The 14,870-nt window shown below is 44.9% G+C and overlaps 1 protein-coding gene across 1 annotated transcript; it reads left to right on the top strand.

The window, feature by feature from the left end:
• The first annotated feature begins 1,113 nt into the window (after positions 1-1,113).
• On the top strand, positions 1,114-13,952 carry LOC105491210 (glycine cleavage system protein H). The gene is made up of 5 exons (XM_071084995.1): positions 1,114-1,340; positions 5,602-5,681; positions 9,088-9,151; positions 11,751-11,882; positions 13,364-13,952. Exons 1-5 carry the CDS (start codon positions 1,193-1,195, stop codon positions 13,459-13,461), a joined length of 522 nt encoding a protein of 173 aa, XP_070941096.1. The 5' UTR covers positions 1,114-1,192; the 3' UTR covers positions 13,462-13,952.
• The last annotated feature ends 918 nt before the right edge of the window (positions 13,953-14,870 follow it).

Below are 14,870 nucleotides of genomic sequence, written 5' to 3'. Positions count from 1 at the left end.
TTTTTCTGACTTCTTGGATTGGGATGATGACTTCGGTTTTTCTCGGAAGGCTTTGGTCACACGGCTGGCTGATGAAACAAGGAGTTGTGCACACTGGGTCTCAGCTCTCTGCGTTTTGAACATTTTTGCATTAGTGACTGGCTTGGGTCCAGTCTCCACCAAGAAGCCACTTCTGACCCTTGGACAAGTCTTTATTCCTCTTTAAGTAAGCTGCTGGATTCTGCCGGTCCTGTTTGGGGTCCCTGGGACTCTTTGAGACAGGAACGATACAGAGTGGTTGCAGGAGAATAGAAACTTCCAGGCTGCAGTTCTACCTAACAAAAGGAAACTGTTGAAATAGCTACACAAGCTATGGGCTGATAAGACCCTGAAAAACCAGGGTGTGGCCTAGCTGGCTAAAACCAACTGGACCCAACGTGGCGCTGGCTTTGACCTAGGCTTCACCTGGTACTCATTAACATACTAAGTCACACACCCACTGGCACCATGACAATTCCGGGAACACCCATATTTGGTGTAAAAAAAGGTGGTACCACAGTTCTGAGAAGTCTCCACCTTATTCCAGAAACCTTCGTGCATATCCATTTCTTAAACGCATAAAGATGGAAACCCCAAGCCCCGTTGTGTGGCCCTCTCTTGAGTCCGCCCGTTCTTGAGTGTGTACTTTCCAGTAAATCTCTGTACTTTCACGATTTTCCGACTTGTTCTTGAATTCCTTCGTGTGGTGGTGAAACTACCTTTGCAAAATTATGCCTGAGACAGTGAAACAGATCCACATGTGGAAAGGAAACCACGCCTGGGGCTAGGCCCCGCCCCCTCCTCCGGGGAGCCCAATCATACCCGGGCCCGCCGCGCTAGTCCCCGCCCCTCAGTGCTGCCTCTTCCGGGCCTCAGGTTATTCCCCCATATCCACGCCCCTCTTACGCCCCTCTTGCGCGTCGCCGTATCCGAGGTCGCGCCAGGCCCTGGAGTCTCCGGCCTCCGCGTGCTGGCCAATCAGACCTTGCCTCGCCCCCTCGCCTGGGAGTCTCCGCCCTCCGCGCTCTGCCCAATCAGGCTCTGTCCCACCCCCACGGCACCGCCTCCGCGCCTCTGTCCAGCCGGCTTGCTCCGGCCGCGAACTGCCCCTCCCCGCCCCGCCTCCCGGCGCGGGTGGCCGAGGCGTAGCGCTGCGACCCCCGTCCCTGCGAACATGGCGCTGCGAGTGGTGCGGAGCGTGCGGGACCTGCTCTGCACCCTGCGCGCGGTCCGGTCACCCGCCGCGCCCTGCCCGCTGAGGCCCTGGCAGTTGGGGGCGGGCGCCGTCCGGACACTGCGCACGCGACCCGCTCTGCTCTCGGGTAAGCGCGGCGGACAAGTGGGCGGCTGCTCCCTCCCCGCCTGGGCTGCTTGTCCCGGGCCCAGCTGGACTCGGAGGACGCCTGGGCCCCGCTCCTGAGCCACCGGTGCGGAGCGAGCATGGACCCTGCCCTTTTCTTCTGTTGGGATCCCCGGCTCTGCGGCCGCTTCTCCCTCTTAAGTAGCGGGAGGTCCCGCGAGCAGCCTTTGCCCTAGGGGTTGCCTGCCCCCGGGAGGGGAGGCCTGCGGGACGCCGAAGCTGGGGTGGCCCGGCCGGTCCCGCGGGCGGGTCGGCCGCTTGCTGCAGAAGCCAGGCACGTGTCGCTTAAGCGTCTCAGTGGCCTTAGTTTATCTCCTATCTGCGTGCATCGTTGAGACCCCAAATGGGGAGGCCTTTAATTTACTAAATGGACCGTTACTGAGAACTCCGAAGTAAAATTAAAGCAGAAGCGCTTATTAAAATTAAAGCACCAGGCCGGGCGCGATGCCTCACGCCTGTAATCCCAGCACTTTGGGAGACCGCGGCGGGCGGATCACGAGGTCAGGAGATCGAGACCATCCTGGCTAACAGGGTGAAACCCCATCTCTACTAAAAATACAAAAAATTAGCCGGGCGTGGTGGCATGTGCTTGTAATCCCAGCTACTTGAGGCCGAATCACTTGAACCCGGGAGGCGGGGGTTGCAGTGAGCCGAGATCGCGCCACTGCACTCCAGCCTGGGCGACAGAGTGAGACTCTGTCTCAAAAAAAGAAAGTAATTATTTACCTAATCTATCCACTTCTTTCTGTCGGGCCAAGGGTTAAAGGAGAATTGTACTAATCATTATCTTTAGCCTAAACAGCATGCTTATTAAAATAAAGACTTAGGACTTTGAATCACTGCAACTTCTGCCTCCCAGGTTCAAGTGATTCTCCTGCCTCAGCCTCCCGAGTAGCTGGGATTACAGGTGCCCGCCACCATACTTGGCCAATTTTTGTATTTTTAGTAGAAACGGGGTTTCACCATGTTGGCCAGGTTGCTCTTGAACACCTGATCTCAGGTGATCTGCCCGCCTCGGCCTCCCAAAGTGCTGGAATTACAGGCGAGAGCCACTGCGCCTGGCCAGGACTGAGGGGTATTGAGCTTAGTAATGTTGCTGTCTCCCTCTAAACTTGGGGTTGCTCGGTTGCTAAAATGAGTGTCACAGCAGCCTTAATCCTAAAATTATCTTCACAGGTGGGCAAGATGGCAAGGTCAAAGATGGTAGTCTCAGGTAATATTTATAGTGGTCTGGCACTTACTTTGAAAAGGTGTATTAGCTTCAGACTGCTCATAATTGGCATACAACTGGCGAGTTCTAGACTTGTAACAGAGAGAATTAAGTGTTATAGACAACTGTATACCATCTATTTTGCTCAGAATCCTCTTAATAAACTTTAAAAGATCATTTTATTCTGCAGCATGATTTTTTTTTTTTTTTTTTTTTTTTTTTTGAGACGAAGTTTTGCTCATCGTCCGGGCTGGAGTGCAGTGGTGCAATCTCAGCTCACTGCAACCTCCGCCTCCCAGGTTCAAGTGATTCTCCTGCCTCAGCCTCCCAAGTAGCTGGGATTATAGGCATGAACCACTACACCCAGCTGATTTTTGTATTTTTAATAGAGACGTGGTTTCACCATGCTGGCCAGGCTGGTCTCGAACTCCTGACCTCAGGTAATCTGCCCGCCTCGGCCTCCCAAAGTGCTGGGATTACAGGCATGAGCCACTGTGCCTGACCTGCAACATGATAATTTAAGGGGAAAAAAAATTATTTTTCTCCCAAAGTGTTGGCATTACAGGCGTGAGCCACCATGCCCAGCGATTTTTTTTTTTTTTTTTTGAGACCGAGTCTTGCTCTGTTGCTCAGGCTGGAGTGCAATGGCGTGATCTTGGCTGCAACCTCTGCCTCCTGGGTTCAAGCAATTCTCGTGCCTCAGCCTCCCAAGTAGCTGGGATTACAGGCATGTGCCACCACAGCTGGCTAATTTTTGTATTTTTTTAGTAGAGATGGGGTTTCATCATGCTGGCCAGGCTGGGCTCAAACTCCCGACCTCAGGTGATCTGCCCGCCTCGGCCTCCCAAAGTGCTGGGATTACACGCATGAGTCACTGTGCCTGGCCTGCAACATGATAATTTAAGGGAAAACAAATTATTTCATTCCCTCAGCTTTTGAGTGCTTGCTATGTGGCAAGCACTGTATTTAGAATTGGGAAAACAAATGAAAATAGGATAAACCCTGCTGTTTCTTGCTCGGTACACAGTCTACTGCCTGGGGAGACTGACAGATGAACTCTCTAGCATGTTCAGCACTGTGAGTGTGGTGGGGAATAGTGGTGTAAGGTACCGTGAGAGCATGCTGACTGGCTCAGGAACCCAGGCTTGGTTAGACAAGCCTTTGGGCAGGAACGGGCTTCCAAATCTAGACCTGAAGTAGTTAGTAAAGGTGGTAGGGAGAGTCTTTCAGTCAGAACACAGTGTACACGTCTTAAACTTTCTTACCTGAACATCAGATTGACCTGAAACATTCAGTTCTTTGAAGTGGAATGAAACAAAGTAAATTTCTTAGTGACACCTTTTTTGACTTCTTCCACTGAAGGGTATGAACTTTAAATAAAGTTTCATAATTAGGGGGAAAAGAAAGCAATATTAAATTACATACTTGGCCAGGTACGGTGGCTCACACACTTTGAGAGGTTGAGGTGGGAGGATTACTCAGCCCAGTATTTGAGACCGGTCTGGACAACATAGACCACCCCCCATCTCTACAAAAATAAAAAATAAAAATAATAATTATACACTCTACTTATGTTGTGCTGCATATCAAAGCTGTAACCAAAGCAACTGAATGCTGTTTTGAGTACAACTATCTTTTGGGTAAGGGGTAAAATGAGCCAGTGAGGCCTTTTTAAAACAGTATTTGAGTTAACCATTTTCCTATGAACTTATGTCACGTTGTTTTTGGAAAAATACTTGGTGTCAGAATATGAAATATATTTAATATAGCATATGCTTTTAAAAAAATATCCTCTAAGGCAAGTACTTTGAACTTTATATCCTAAATAACTCTTTTTACATCTCTTGAACATTAGGCAGCCTTTCTTTTTTTTTTTTTTTTTTAAATTTTATTTTTGAGACGGAGTCTCGCACTGTCACCCGGGGTGGAGTGCAGTGGCGCAATCTTGGCTCACTGCAACCTCCGCCTCCCAGGTTCAAGCGATTCTCCTGCCTCAGTCTCCCAAGTGCTGGGATTACCGCTACTCAGTCTGCCTCAGTAGCTGGGATTACAGGTGCCCACCACCACACCCAGCTAATTTTTTTGTATTTTTAGTAGAGACGGGGTTTCACCATGTTGGCCAGGCTGGTCTCGAACTGCTGACCTTGTGATTTGCCTGCCTCAGCCTCCCAAAGTGCTGGGATTACAGGTGTGAGCCACCATGCCCGGCCTGGGCGGCCTCTCTTTCAGGATTCCCTGAATCGTTTGACCATATCTTTAGAGAAGTGCTCAGTAAGTGAAGTGCTGAACCTGTCCAGTGAATGATGAGCAGAGCTTCACTTTCCACCAACTCATGGCTTAGCTCTGAGGAGACTGTTGAGTTCTGATGTTAGTTTTCTTCTTTAAGTGATGGTAGTACTGTCTTCAAGGTCAGGCTTGAATTTGATTAAAGTAGAATTTTAAGAACTTAGTCATATTATAGTTGTTTCAGGAGGTCAGTTTCATTCCTATAAAATTTTACTTTATAACCCAGGCTGCAGTGAAGGCCTCTTAGGTCAACTCTGCCTAAAGAGGCACCTTATTATTGTTTTTATTTCTTAGGTTAAATAGATTCTTATATGAGCCATCTTTATGCTGTCTCCCTAAACCTCATCACCCCAAATCTGTCTTCAGAGGGACAGAATTTTTTTTTTTTTTCTGAAAGACAGACCAGTAATAGTTAAGTATACATTTGAAATATGCTCCAAAATTTTCTTTTGTGATTTAGGCTAAGTAATGTTAAAGCAAATAATCCAGTCTCCAAAAGATGCACACGGCGTTCAGATCAAGCCATCTTTGCTTAAATGGTACTGCTGTTTCAATGCGTCAGATCTATACACGATCTTCGTTCTTTCCTGGGCCATGTACTATTTAAAGGTAGTGTCAACAGGTCAGACACAAATTCTGGGAAAGTCTTTTGAAAGGAATGATAATGAAAAGTGCTTCTTAAGAAGTAATGCTGCTGGTTTTCTGAAATATTGGTCTTCTGTTTTAGTGCGTAAATTCACAGAGAAACATGAATGGATAACAACAGAAAATGGTATTGGAACAGTGGGAATCAGCAATTTTGCACAGGTATTGGATTATATTGAAATATTTGTGACAGTATGCTCTTGCATAATTTGCTTTATCTCTGTGTTTAAAAAAGTGTTTAGGCCGCGTGAGGTGGCTCAGGCCTGTAATCCTAACACTTTGGGAGGCTTAGGCAGGAGGATTGCTTGAGGCCAGGAGTGCAAGACCAGCCTAGTCAACATAGTAAGACCCCATCTCTACCAAAAGTTAAAAAACAATTAGCCTGGCATGGTGGCTCATGCCTGTGGTCCCAGCTACTCAGGAGGCTAAGGCAAGAGGATTGCTGGAGCCCAGGAGGTTGAGGCTGCAGTGAACCATGATCATGTCACTGCAAATTACAAAAATTAGCTGGTCCTGGTGGTGCACACCTGTAATCCCAGCCACTCAGGAGGCTGAGACAGGAGAATCACTTGAACCTGGGAGGCAGAAGTTGCAGTGTGCCGAGATCACACTACTGCACTCTAGCCCGGGTGACAGAGTGAGACTCCATCTCAGAAAAAAAAAAAAAAAAGAAAACCAACCAGAGTTGAATTAAGTAAAACGTAGTTAGGGCATTATGTGGTATTTTAAGAGATGTTGCAAGCTTAACACTAAAAGTAGGAAACATCTTATTCAAGAAGGAAATGTGTGTGTTTTGTGCTGGGCATTTAGGGAAAGAAGAAAAAGAAGAGCAGGGTGTTACCAGCATTTTGTGGGTCCAGTGACACACACATGACCAGCGGGATGGGAAGACAGAAAACCTCAATAGGCACAGGTTACACAAAGGGAAGGCTTTTATTTAGCCCATCTTTTCTCTGTAAGTTCCCCTCAATTCCATATGGCGATAATGTTTAAGAGAAAATGAGAAGCCAGATACTAGCGTGGTCAGTGATTTTCAACTGGATGTATGTATTGGGTGAGGCGGGGAAGGGGGATGTTAACTGATGGGAGTATAGTCATGTGTCACTTAATGATGGAGCTGTGTTCTGAGAAATGCCTCCTAGGGGATTTCGTCCTTGTGTGAGCCTCCTGGGTGCCCTTACACACACCTAGATGGTACAGCCTATTACACACCTTGGCTGTATGGTACAGCCTTTGCTCCTGGGCTACAAACCTGTATAGCATGTTACCGTACTGAATACTGTAGTCAATTGTAACACAATTGTCTATCAAAACATAGAAAAGATGCAGTAAAAATATGGTACAGGTTGAGCATCTTTAATCCCTGAAATAATCCAAAAATCTGAAACTTTTTTTTTTTTTTTTTGAGACGGAGTCTCACGCTGTTGCCCAGGCTGGAGTGCAGTGGCGCGATCTCGGCTCACTGCAAGCTCCGCCTCCCGGGTTCACGCCATTCTCCTGCCTCAGCCTCCTGAGTAGCTAGGACTATAGGCGCCCGCCACCGCGCCCGGCTAATTTTTTGTATTTTTAGTAGAGACGGGGTTTCACTGTGGTCTCGATCTCCTGACCTTGTGATCCGCCTGCCTCGGCCTCCCAAAGTGCTGGGATTACAGGCTTGAGCCACCGCGCCTGGCCAAATCTGAAACTTTTTGAGCACCAACATGACTCTCAAAGAAAATGCTCATTGGAGCATTTTGGAATCCAGAATCTTGGATGAGGAGTGCTCATCTGTTAAGTATAATGCAAGGATTCCAAAATCTGAAATCCAAAACACTTCTGGTCCCAAGCATTTTGGATAAGTGATACTAACTATATTATAATTTCATGGGACCACTGTCGTGTATGTGGTCTGTTGTTGACCAAAACGCCATTAGGCGGCATGTGACTGTACAAAATTCCTCAGACATGTAAGATTCTTCTGTGTTGAGAATCACTGACAATTCTGTCTTCCTTGGCATCTCTGTATACCTACTGTGAGGCTCCGTATTGGGTATTTTTTGAGATGTTGTGTAAGATGTCGTCCTTACCTCCTAGAGTGTATTTGTGAGGGGCATTACCTCCATGGGAATGACTTGCGCACATTCCATGGTGACATCGGAACGGTGGGCTTGTAATTTACCTACCTCCACGGGAATGACTTGCACACATTACATGATGGCGTCGGAACGGTGGGCTTGTAATTTACCTACCTCCACGGGAATGACTTGCACACATTACATGATGGCGTCGGAACGGTGGGCTTGTAATTTACCTACCTCCACGGGAATAACTTGCACACATTACATGATGGCGTCGGAACGGTGGGCTTGTAATTTACCTACCTGATGGAGAGACCACTTCTTTCTGGAGTCAAGGACTTCAGGGAGTACAAGGCGTGAGGACTGTGATTTGTAGAATCAGTGAGCAGGATTTCAGCAAATGCATCGGGGGCAATGGTGTACATAAAACTGCAGAGGTGGAAGAACACCAAATATGTTCATGCTCAGAAGAGCTTGTAGTGTTTGCCGGGTGCAGTGGCTCACACCTGTAATCCTAGCATTTGGAAGGGAGGCAAGTGGATCATCTGAGTCAGAAGTTCAAGACCTGCCTGGCCAACATGGTGAAACTGCGTCTCTAGCAAAAAATTTTAAAAAATTAGTTGGGCATGGTGGCGGGCACCTGTAATCCCAGCTACTTGGGAGACTGAGGCAGGAGAATCACTTGAACCTGGGAGACAGAGGTTGCAGTGAGCTGAGATCAGGCCACTGCACTCCAGCCTGGGCAAAAAGAGAGAAACTTTGTCTCAAAACCAAACAAAACAAAGAGCTAGCAGCGTTGTCTGGGGCATGTGGCTTTTGTCACGTTGCTAAAGCCTGTGAGCCAAATCAGGCTGGTGGCTGGTCTCTTGCAGCTCCTGAGTTGAGAATAGTTTTTAAAATCATTTTATTTTACTTATTTTTGGAGAACAGTCTTGCTATATTGCCCAGGCAGGTCTCGAACTCCTGGGCTCAAGCTATCCTCCCACCTTTGCCTCCCTGAGAGCTGGGATTACAGGCACGAGCCACCGCACCCAGCCATTTATTTTTATTCTTGACATGGAGTCTTGTTCTGTCGCCAAGGCTGGAGTACAGAGGCGCAATCTCAACTCACTGCAACCTCTGTCTCCCAGGTTTAAGTGATTCTCCTACCTCAGCCTCCTGAGTAGCTGGGATTACATGTGCCCACCACCACGCCTGGCTAATTTTTGTATTTTTATTAGAGACTGGGTTTCACCATGTCAACCGGGCTGGTCTCATACTTCTGACCTCAAGTGATATGCCCACCTTGGGCCTCTCAAAGTACTGGGATTACAGGCATGAACTACCATGCCTGACCAAGTAGTTTTTACATGTTTAAAGAATTTTAAGGAAAACCCAAGAATGTAGCCCCTCAAGTATAAAATATGTACTAAATCTTAATTATAGGGGATTCAGTGTTTTGCTTGTTCTGTTTACTGGAGGGTTTAGTTTTAATTTCTTAGAGATTTTTGGTTTTGTCTTGTTTTATTTAGGAAGCATTGGGAGATGTCGTTTACTGTAGTCTACCTGAAGTTGGGACAAAATTGAACAAACAAGGTGAGTGTTGTTAGGATCTTGGAATGATCCATGCCATGAATTTTCTTTACCTCATCTTTACATTGAATAGTAAATTGTTTGTACCCTGGATTAATTAGAGTGTTTTTGTTTGTTTGTTTGTTTGCGACAGTCTCGCTTTGTTACCCAGGCTGGAGTGCAGTGGCACCATCTCGGCCCACTGCAACCTCCGCCTCCCGGGTACAAGCGATTCTTGTGTCTCAGGCATGTGCCACCACTCCCAGCTAATTTTTGTATTTTTAGTAGAGACGGGGGTTCCCCACGTTGGCCAGGCTGGTCTCGAACTCCTGACCTCGAGTGATCACCTGCCTCGGCCTCCCAAAGTGCTGAGATTACAAGTGTGAGCCACCGTGCCCAGCCAATTAGAGTGCTTTTGACCCAAGTAGTAGGCTGGTGCAAAAGTAATTGCTACTTAGGAGGCTGAGACAGGAGAATTGCTGGAACCTGGGAGGCGGAGGTTGCAGTGAGCCGAGATCCCATCACTGCACTCCAGCCTGGGCGACAGAGCAAGACTGCTTCAAAAAAAAGAAAAAGAAAAAAAGTCTATTAATATTCAATATGTTAGATAATGTCCTTAAACTAATGAGTACCCTTTTAAGACATTCTGCTAAAGGTAGTTTTTTAACTTGATGTAAAATCTACATACAGTGAAATGCATGGACCAGAAATGTACAATTCAGTGAGTTTTAACAAATGTATACACTTGAATAAACCTTCCCAACAAATAGATGACATCTTCTCTCGTTTCTACACCATAGGTTAATTTTCCCTATTCTTTAACTTTATTTGAAAGGAATCACACAGTGTGTGTTACCTTTGGCCGCTTTTGGGGTTTACCGAGCTTCTTGAATCTGTAGATTGAATTTTTTTTCCATTAAATTTGGAGACTTCTTTTTTTAGTCAAGATTTCTTTCTCTTCTCACTTCGTTCCTTTTGTCTTCTCTGATTTGAGACGTGTTCATCAGATCACTTGATACTGTCCTATAGGTCCCTAAGACTGTTAACTTTTCAGCCTTTTTTTAAACTGTTCTTTTTTTCCTTCTTCTTTTTTTGAGATGGAGACTTGCTCTGTTGCCCAGGCTGGAATGCAGTGGTGCAATACAGGCTCACTGCAACCTCTGCCTCCCAGGTTCAAGCAATTCTCCTTTTTCAGCCTCCCTAGTAGCCGGACTACAGGCACACACCACCACACCAGGCTACTTTTTTTTTTTTTTTTTTTTTTTTTTTTTGAGTTTTTGATAGAGACAGGGTTTCACCCCGTCTCTATCAAGGCCAGGCTGGTCTTGAACTCCTGACCTCAAGGCCAGGCTGGTCTTGAACTCCTGACCTCAAGTGATCTACCTGCCTTGGCTTCCCAAAAGCTCTATCAAGGCCAGGAAGGTCTTGAACTCCTGACCTCAAGGCCAGGCTGGTCTTGAACTCCTGACCTCAAGTGATCTACCTGCCTTGGCTTCCCAAAGTGCTGGGATTACTAACTGTAATCATATTTTATGTTTTCATATATGTTTATATTTTATGTTTTCAAGTCACTGACTTTTAACATTTATAATAGTGTTTTTTTTTTTTTTGAGATGGAGTCTCATGCTGTCACTCGGGCTGGAGTGCAATGGCGTGGTCTCTGCTCACTGCAACCTCCGCCTTCTGGGTTCAGGCGACTCTCCTGCCTCAGTCTCCCAAGTAGCTGGGATTACAGGCGTCCACCACTATGTCCAGCTGATTTTTTTGTATTTTAGTAGAGACCATGTTGGCTAGGCTGGTTTCAAACTACTGACCTAAGGTGATCTGCCTGCCTAGGGCTCCCAAAGTGCTGGAATTTCAGGCATGAGCCACCATGCCTGGCCCAGAGCTTATAATTGTTATCTGCACCACGCCCGGTCCAGAGCTTATAACTGTTATCTGCAGGAAGGTGGTCTGATACAAGGTACTTCACTGTCACTGGAACATTCTAAAGTTTTCATTTTGTTTTTTTCTGAGCCACAGCTAAGTTGCAAGAACATTGAGTTTTACTGAACCTACACACATCTGGCATTCAGGCACATCACCATTTGTTATTCACTGTGTCCGGGACACACAGATAGGTCCACTTTGTTGAGACAATACATACCCTTCTCGTGGGTTATTACAGCCTGACAAAACGTATGGTTTTATTTTTAATTAAAGAAATTTAGGCCAGGCGTATTGGCTCACGGTTGTAATCCCAGCACTTTGGGAGGCTGAGGCGGGTAGATCACAAGGTCAGGAGTTCAAGACCAGCCTGGCCAACACAGTGAAACCCTGTCTACTAAAAATATAAAAATTAGCTGGGCGTGGTGGTGTGGGCCTGTAATCCCAGCTACTCGAGAGGCTGAGGCAGGAGAATCGCTTGAACCTGGGAGGCGGAGGTGGCAGTGAGCCAAGATTGCGCCATTGCACTGTAGCCTGGTGACAGAGCGAGACTCCGTCTCAAAAAAGAAAAAAAAAAAAGAAATTTGGAATTTTAAAATCATAGCTATATGACAGGAATCTACTTTTCCATATTTTATGTTTTCTGGTCACTGACTTTTAACATTTCATGTTTTCTTTATTTTTTTTCCCCATTTAGATGAGTTTGGTGCTTTGGAAAGTGTGAAAGCTGCTAGTGAACTCTATTCTCCTTTATCAGGAGAAGTAACTGAAATTAATGAAGCTCTTGCAGAAAATCCAGGACTTGTAAACAAATCTTGTTATGAAGATGGTAAGCTTTTGCTAGAAATTTCTCACAGTTAATATTTTATCTGGAATTTAAAGCAAGCTTAGCTGATTGTGACTTCATCTTTTTCTACTTCTTGGTACTAAATAGAGATGTTCTGCTTTAAAAGGAAAACAGAGGTTACTTGAATACATAAAGTTATGTTTAAGATTTCTGGCTAGGCGCAGTGGCTCACACCCATGCTCCCAGCACTTTGGGAGGCCAAGGTGGGTGGATTGCTTTAGTCCAGGAGTTGGAGACCAGCTGGGCACCATGGTGAGACTCTGTCTCTATAGAAAGACAAAAATTAGCTGATTGTGGTGGAATGTGCCTGTAGTCTCAGTTGCTAGGGAGGCTGAAGTGGGAGAATTGCTTGAGCCTGGGAGGTCAAGGCTGCAGTCTGTAGTGAGCCAAGATCACACCACTCCACTCCAGCCTGAATGACAGAGCAAGACCGTCTCAAAAAAAAAAAAAAAAAAAAAAGATCTCTGGTGATAAAAGCATTACCTTATTTTGCAGGGTTCTTGATATGTTGTAGATTCTTTGGTTTGGTGTAAACACCTGCAAAGTACTTTTTCAGACATAAAGCAGCCACTCATATTGTGTGACACGGACATGGGAGATAACAAAATAATAATATATTCTACATTAATTTTTGGTTTTCTCACATTTTCATCCTTACAATCTAATGAGGTAAGCTAACAGCAATTTTCTCTATTTTGTAGATGAATAGAGGCTCCAAAGGATTTATCTGTCAGGGTCACATGGCTGATAAATGGCAAAGTTAGGATTAGATTGTAGTTCTCTTTTGCCTGTCACCTAGTCCTTCTAATTACTACTGCTTTCTAATCCCATTAACCTCAGTAGTTAGTGTTCGATTTGTTAAAGATATGCCTGGCCTTTTATATTTGGATCATATATTTAAGGACTTATTTTTTTGAGACAGTCTCCCTCTGTCGCCTAGGCTGGAGTGCAGTGGCATGATCTCGGCGCACTGAAACCTCCCCTTCCCAGGTTCAAGCACTTCTCCTGCCTCAGCTTCCCAGTAGCTGGGATTGCAGGGAACCGCCACCATGCACGGCTAATTTTTCTGTTTTTGGTACAGATGGGGTTTCAATGTGTTGGCCAGGCTGGTCCAGAGCTCCTAGCCTCAAGTGATTTGCCTGCCTTGGCTTCCCAAAGTACTGGGATTACAGGCGTGAGCCACCGTGCCCAGCCCCTAAAGATTTAAATGTCATTGTCTGATACTTATTACAACCTAAGAGTTCTTAATTTATTATGGTGGAATCTATTCTAGCTATAATTATTTTCATTTGTTATATACAAGTATTTTAATTCTTAAGGCTAAAATTTAAAGTTCCATGAACAAATATGTATAGTTTTTGTAAAGAATACGAGATTGAGGCACTCAAATTTATTTTACATTTTGGATGAATCTGACTTTTTAAAAAGTTAATGTGGAATATAAGGTTGTTTTTTGGTTGCAGGTTGGCTGATCAAGATGACACTGAGTAACCCTTCAGAACTAGATGAACTTATGAGTGAAGAAGCATATGAGAAATACATCAAATCTATTGAGGAGTGAAAATGGAACCCCTAAATAAACTAGTATGAAATACCACAACCCAGCAGATTGTCTTAAATTAGTGGTGGATAGAAGACTTAGAATAGCAACTTATAGCATTACCAATGGGGAAGAAAAAAACTACTGTTAACGCTGCTAATGAAGGAAAATGTCCTTTAACTTTGTAATGATTATAGATTTTAGACTAGGCTCTAGTGTTCAGAATTCATTAAATTATCCATGGTAAAAACTAGTTTTAAAAATTACATAATTCAAAGATAATGTTGTTATTCTTAAGCCTTATATAATATTGTAACTTGCCTGGATTTGGGATGAAATACTTAATGACCTTTCCATTGGAAATAACTGGGAGTGAAGAGGTTTTTGTTGCTTGTACAGTGTTAGATGACACACCACTATCTTGATTTTGCAATACACTGCATTTGCTGGTGCTATTTTTATACGGTGAAGCAACAGCTTTGCAGCAAAATAATAAAATACTTCTTCGTTAATCGTGTTTTTTTTGTTTTGATGTTAATATTTCATTTAGTGACTCTGCTAGCATTTGTGAAAGTGCTAACTTTAACTTAGGGAAAGTTACTTTTTTTTTTAAAGGAAATTTAAGCCAGACAATGAAAAGCTCCAAGAAAATGTTTCCTTTAGTCACGAATCTGGTTTTTCTTAAGCCAAGATCACCTTTAACATAATAAAAAATAAATCACCAACTTTGATTTTCTATCATGTGAGGTCCGAAGAAAGAAGAGGAAAGACAAAGGAAGGTGGAAGTTTTGATCAGTATAGCACATAGTTTTTTTTTTGTTTTTTTTTTTTTGAGGCGGAGTCTCGCTCTGTCGCCCAGGCTGGAGTGCAGTGGCGCGATCTCGGCTCACTGCAAGCTCCGCCTCCCGGGTTCCCGCCATTCTCCTGCCTCAGCCTCCCGAGTAGCTGGGACTACAGGTGCCGCCACCACGCCCGGCTAATTTTTTTGTATTTTTAGTGGAGACGGGGTTTCATTGTGTTAGCCAGGATGGTCTCGATCTCCTGACCTCGTGATCCGCCCGTCTCGGCCTCCCAAAGTGCTGGGATTACAGGCTTGAGCCACCGCGCCCGGCCAGCACATAGTATTTTTAAGAAGTTAAACCACATTCAGGTTTCCACTTAAGTCATGGGAATAAAAGTGGACACAGATTGAAGCTTTATGAGCTCAGATAATGGACTTTGATAGTGAGTATTCTTTGCAACTTAAGCGTATTTAGAGTGCCAAAAGGTATTTCCAAGTAGCTAATATGTAGCATACTCTAACCAACTGTAATATGCTGACAGTATTAGGGTGGGGGGGTCTATATGAACATGCACATATATATATACACATACACACAGAGCGAGAGGAGATAAAAACTCCTGTATCATTTTCTCAGTTACTAGAGGAA

The sequence above is a fragment of the Macaca nemestrina genome, chromosome 18 (genome assembly GCF_043159975.1).
Source record: "Macaca nemestrina isolate mMacNem1 chromosome 18, mMacNem.hap1, whole genome shotgun sequence".
NCBI lineage: Eukaryota > Metazoa > Chordata > Mammalia > Primates > Cercopithecidae > Macaca > Macaca nemestrina.
Note: the sequence above shows the minus strand (reverse complement) of the source record. Positions and strands in the feature narration are given on the sequence as shown.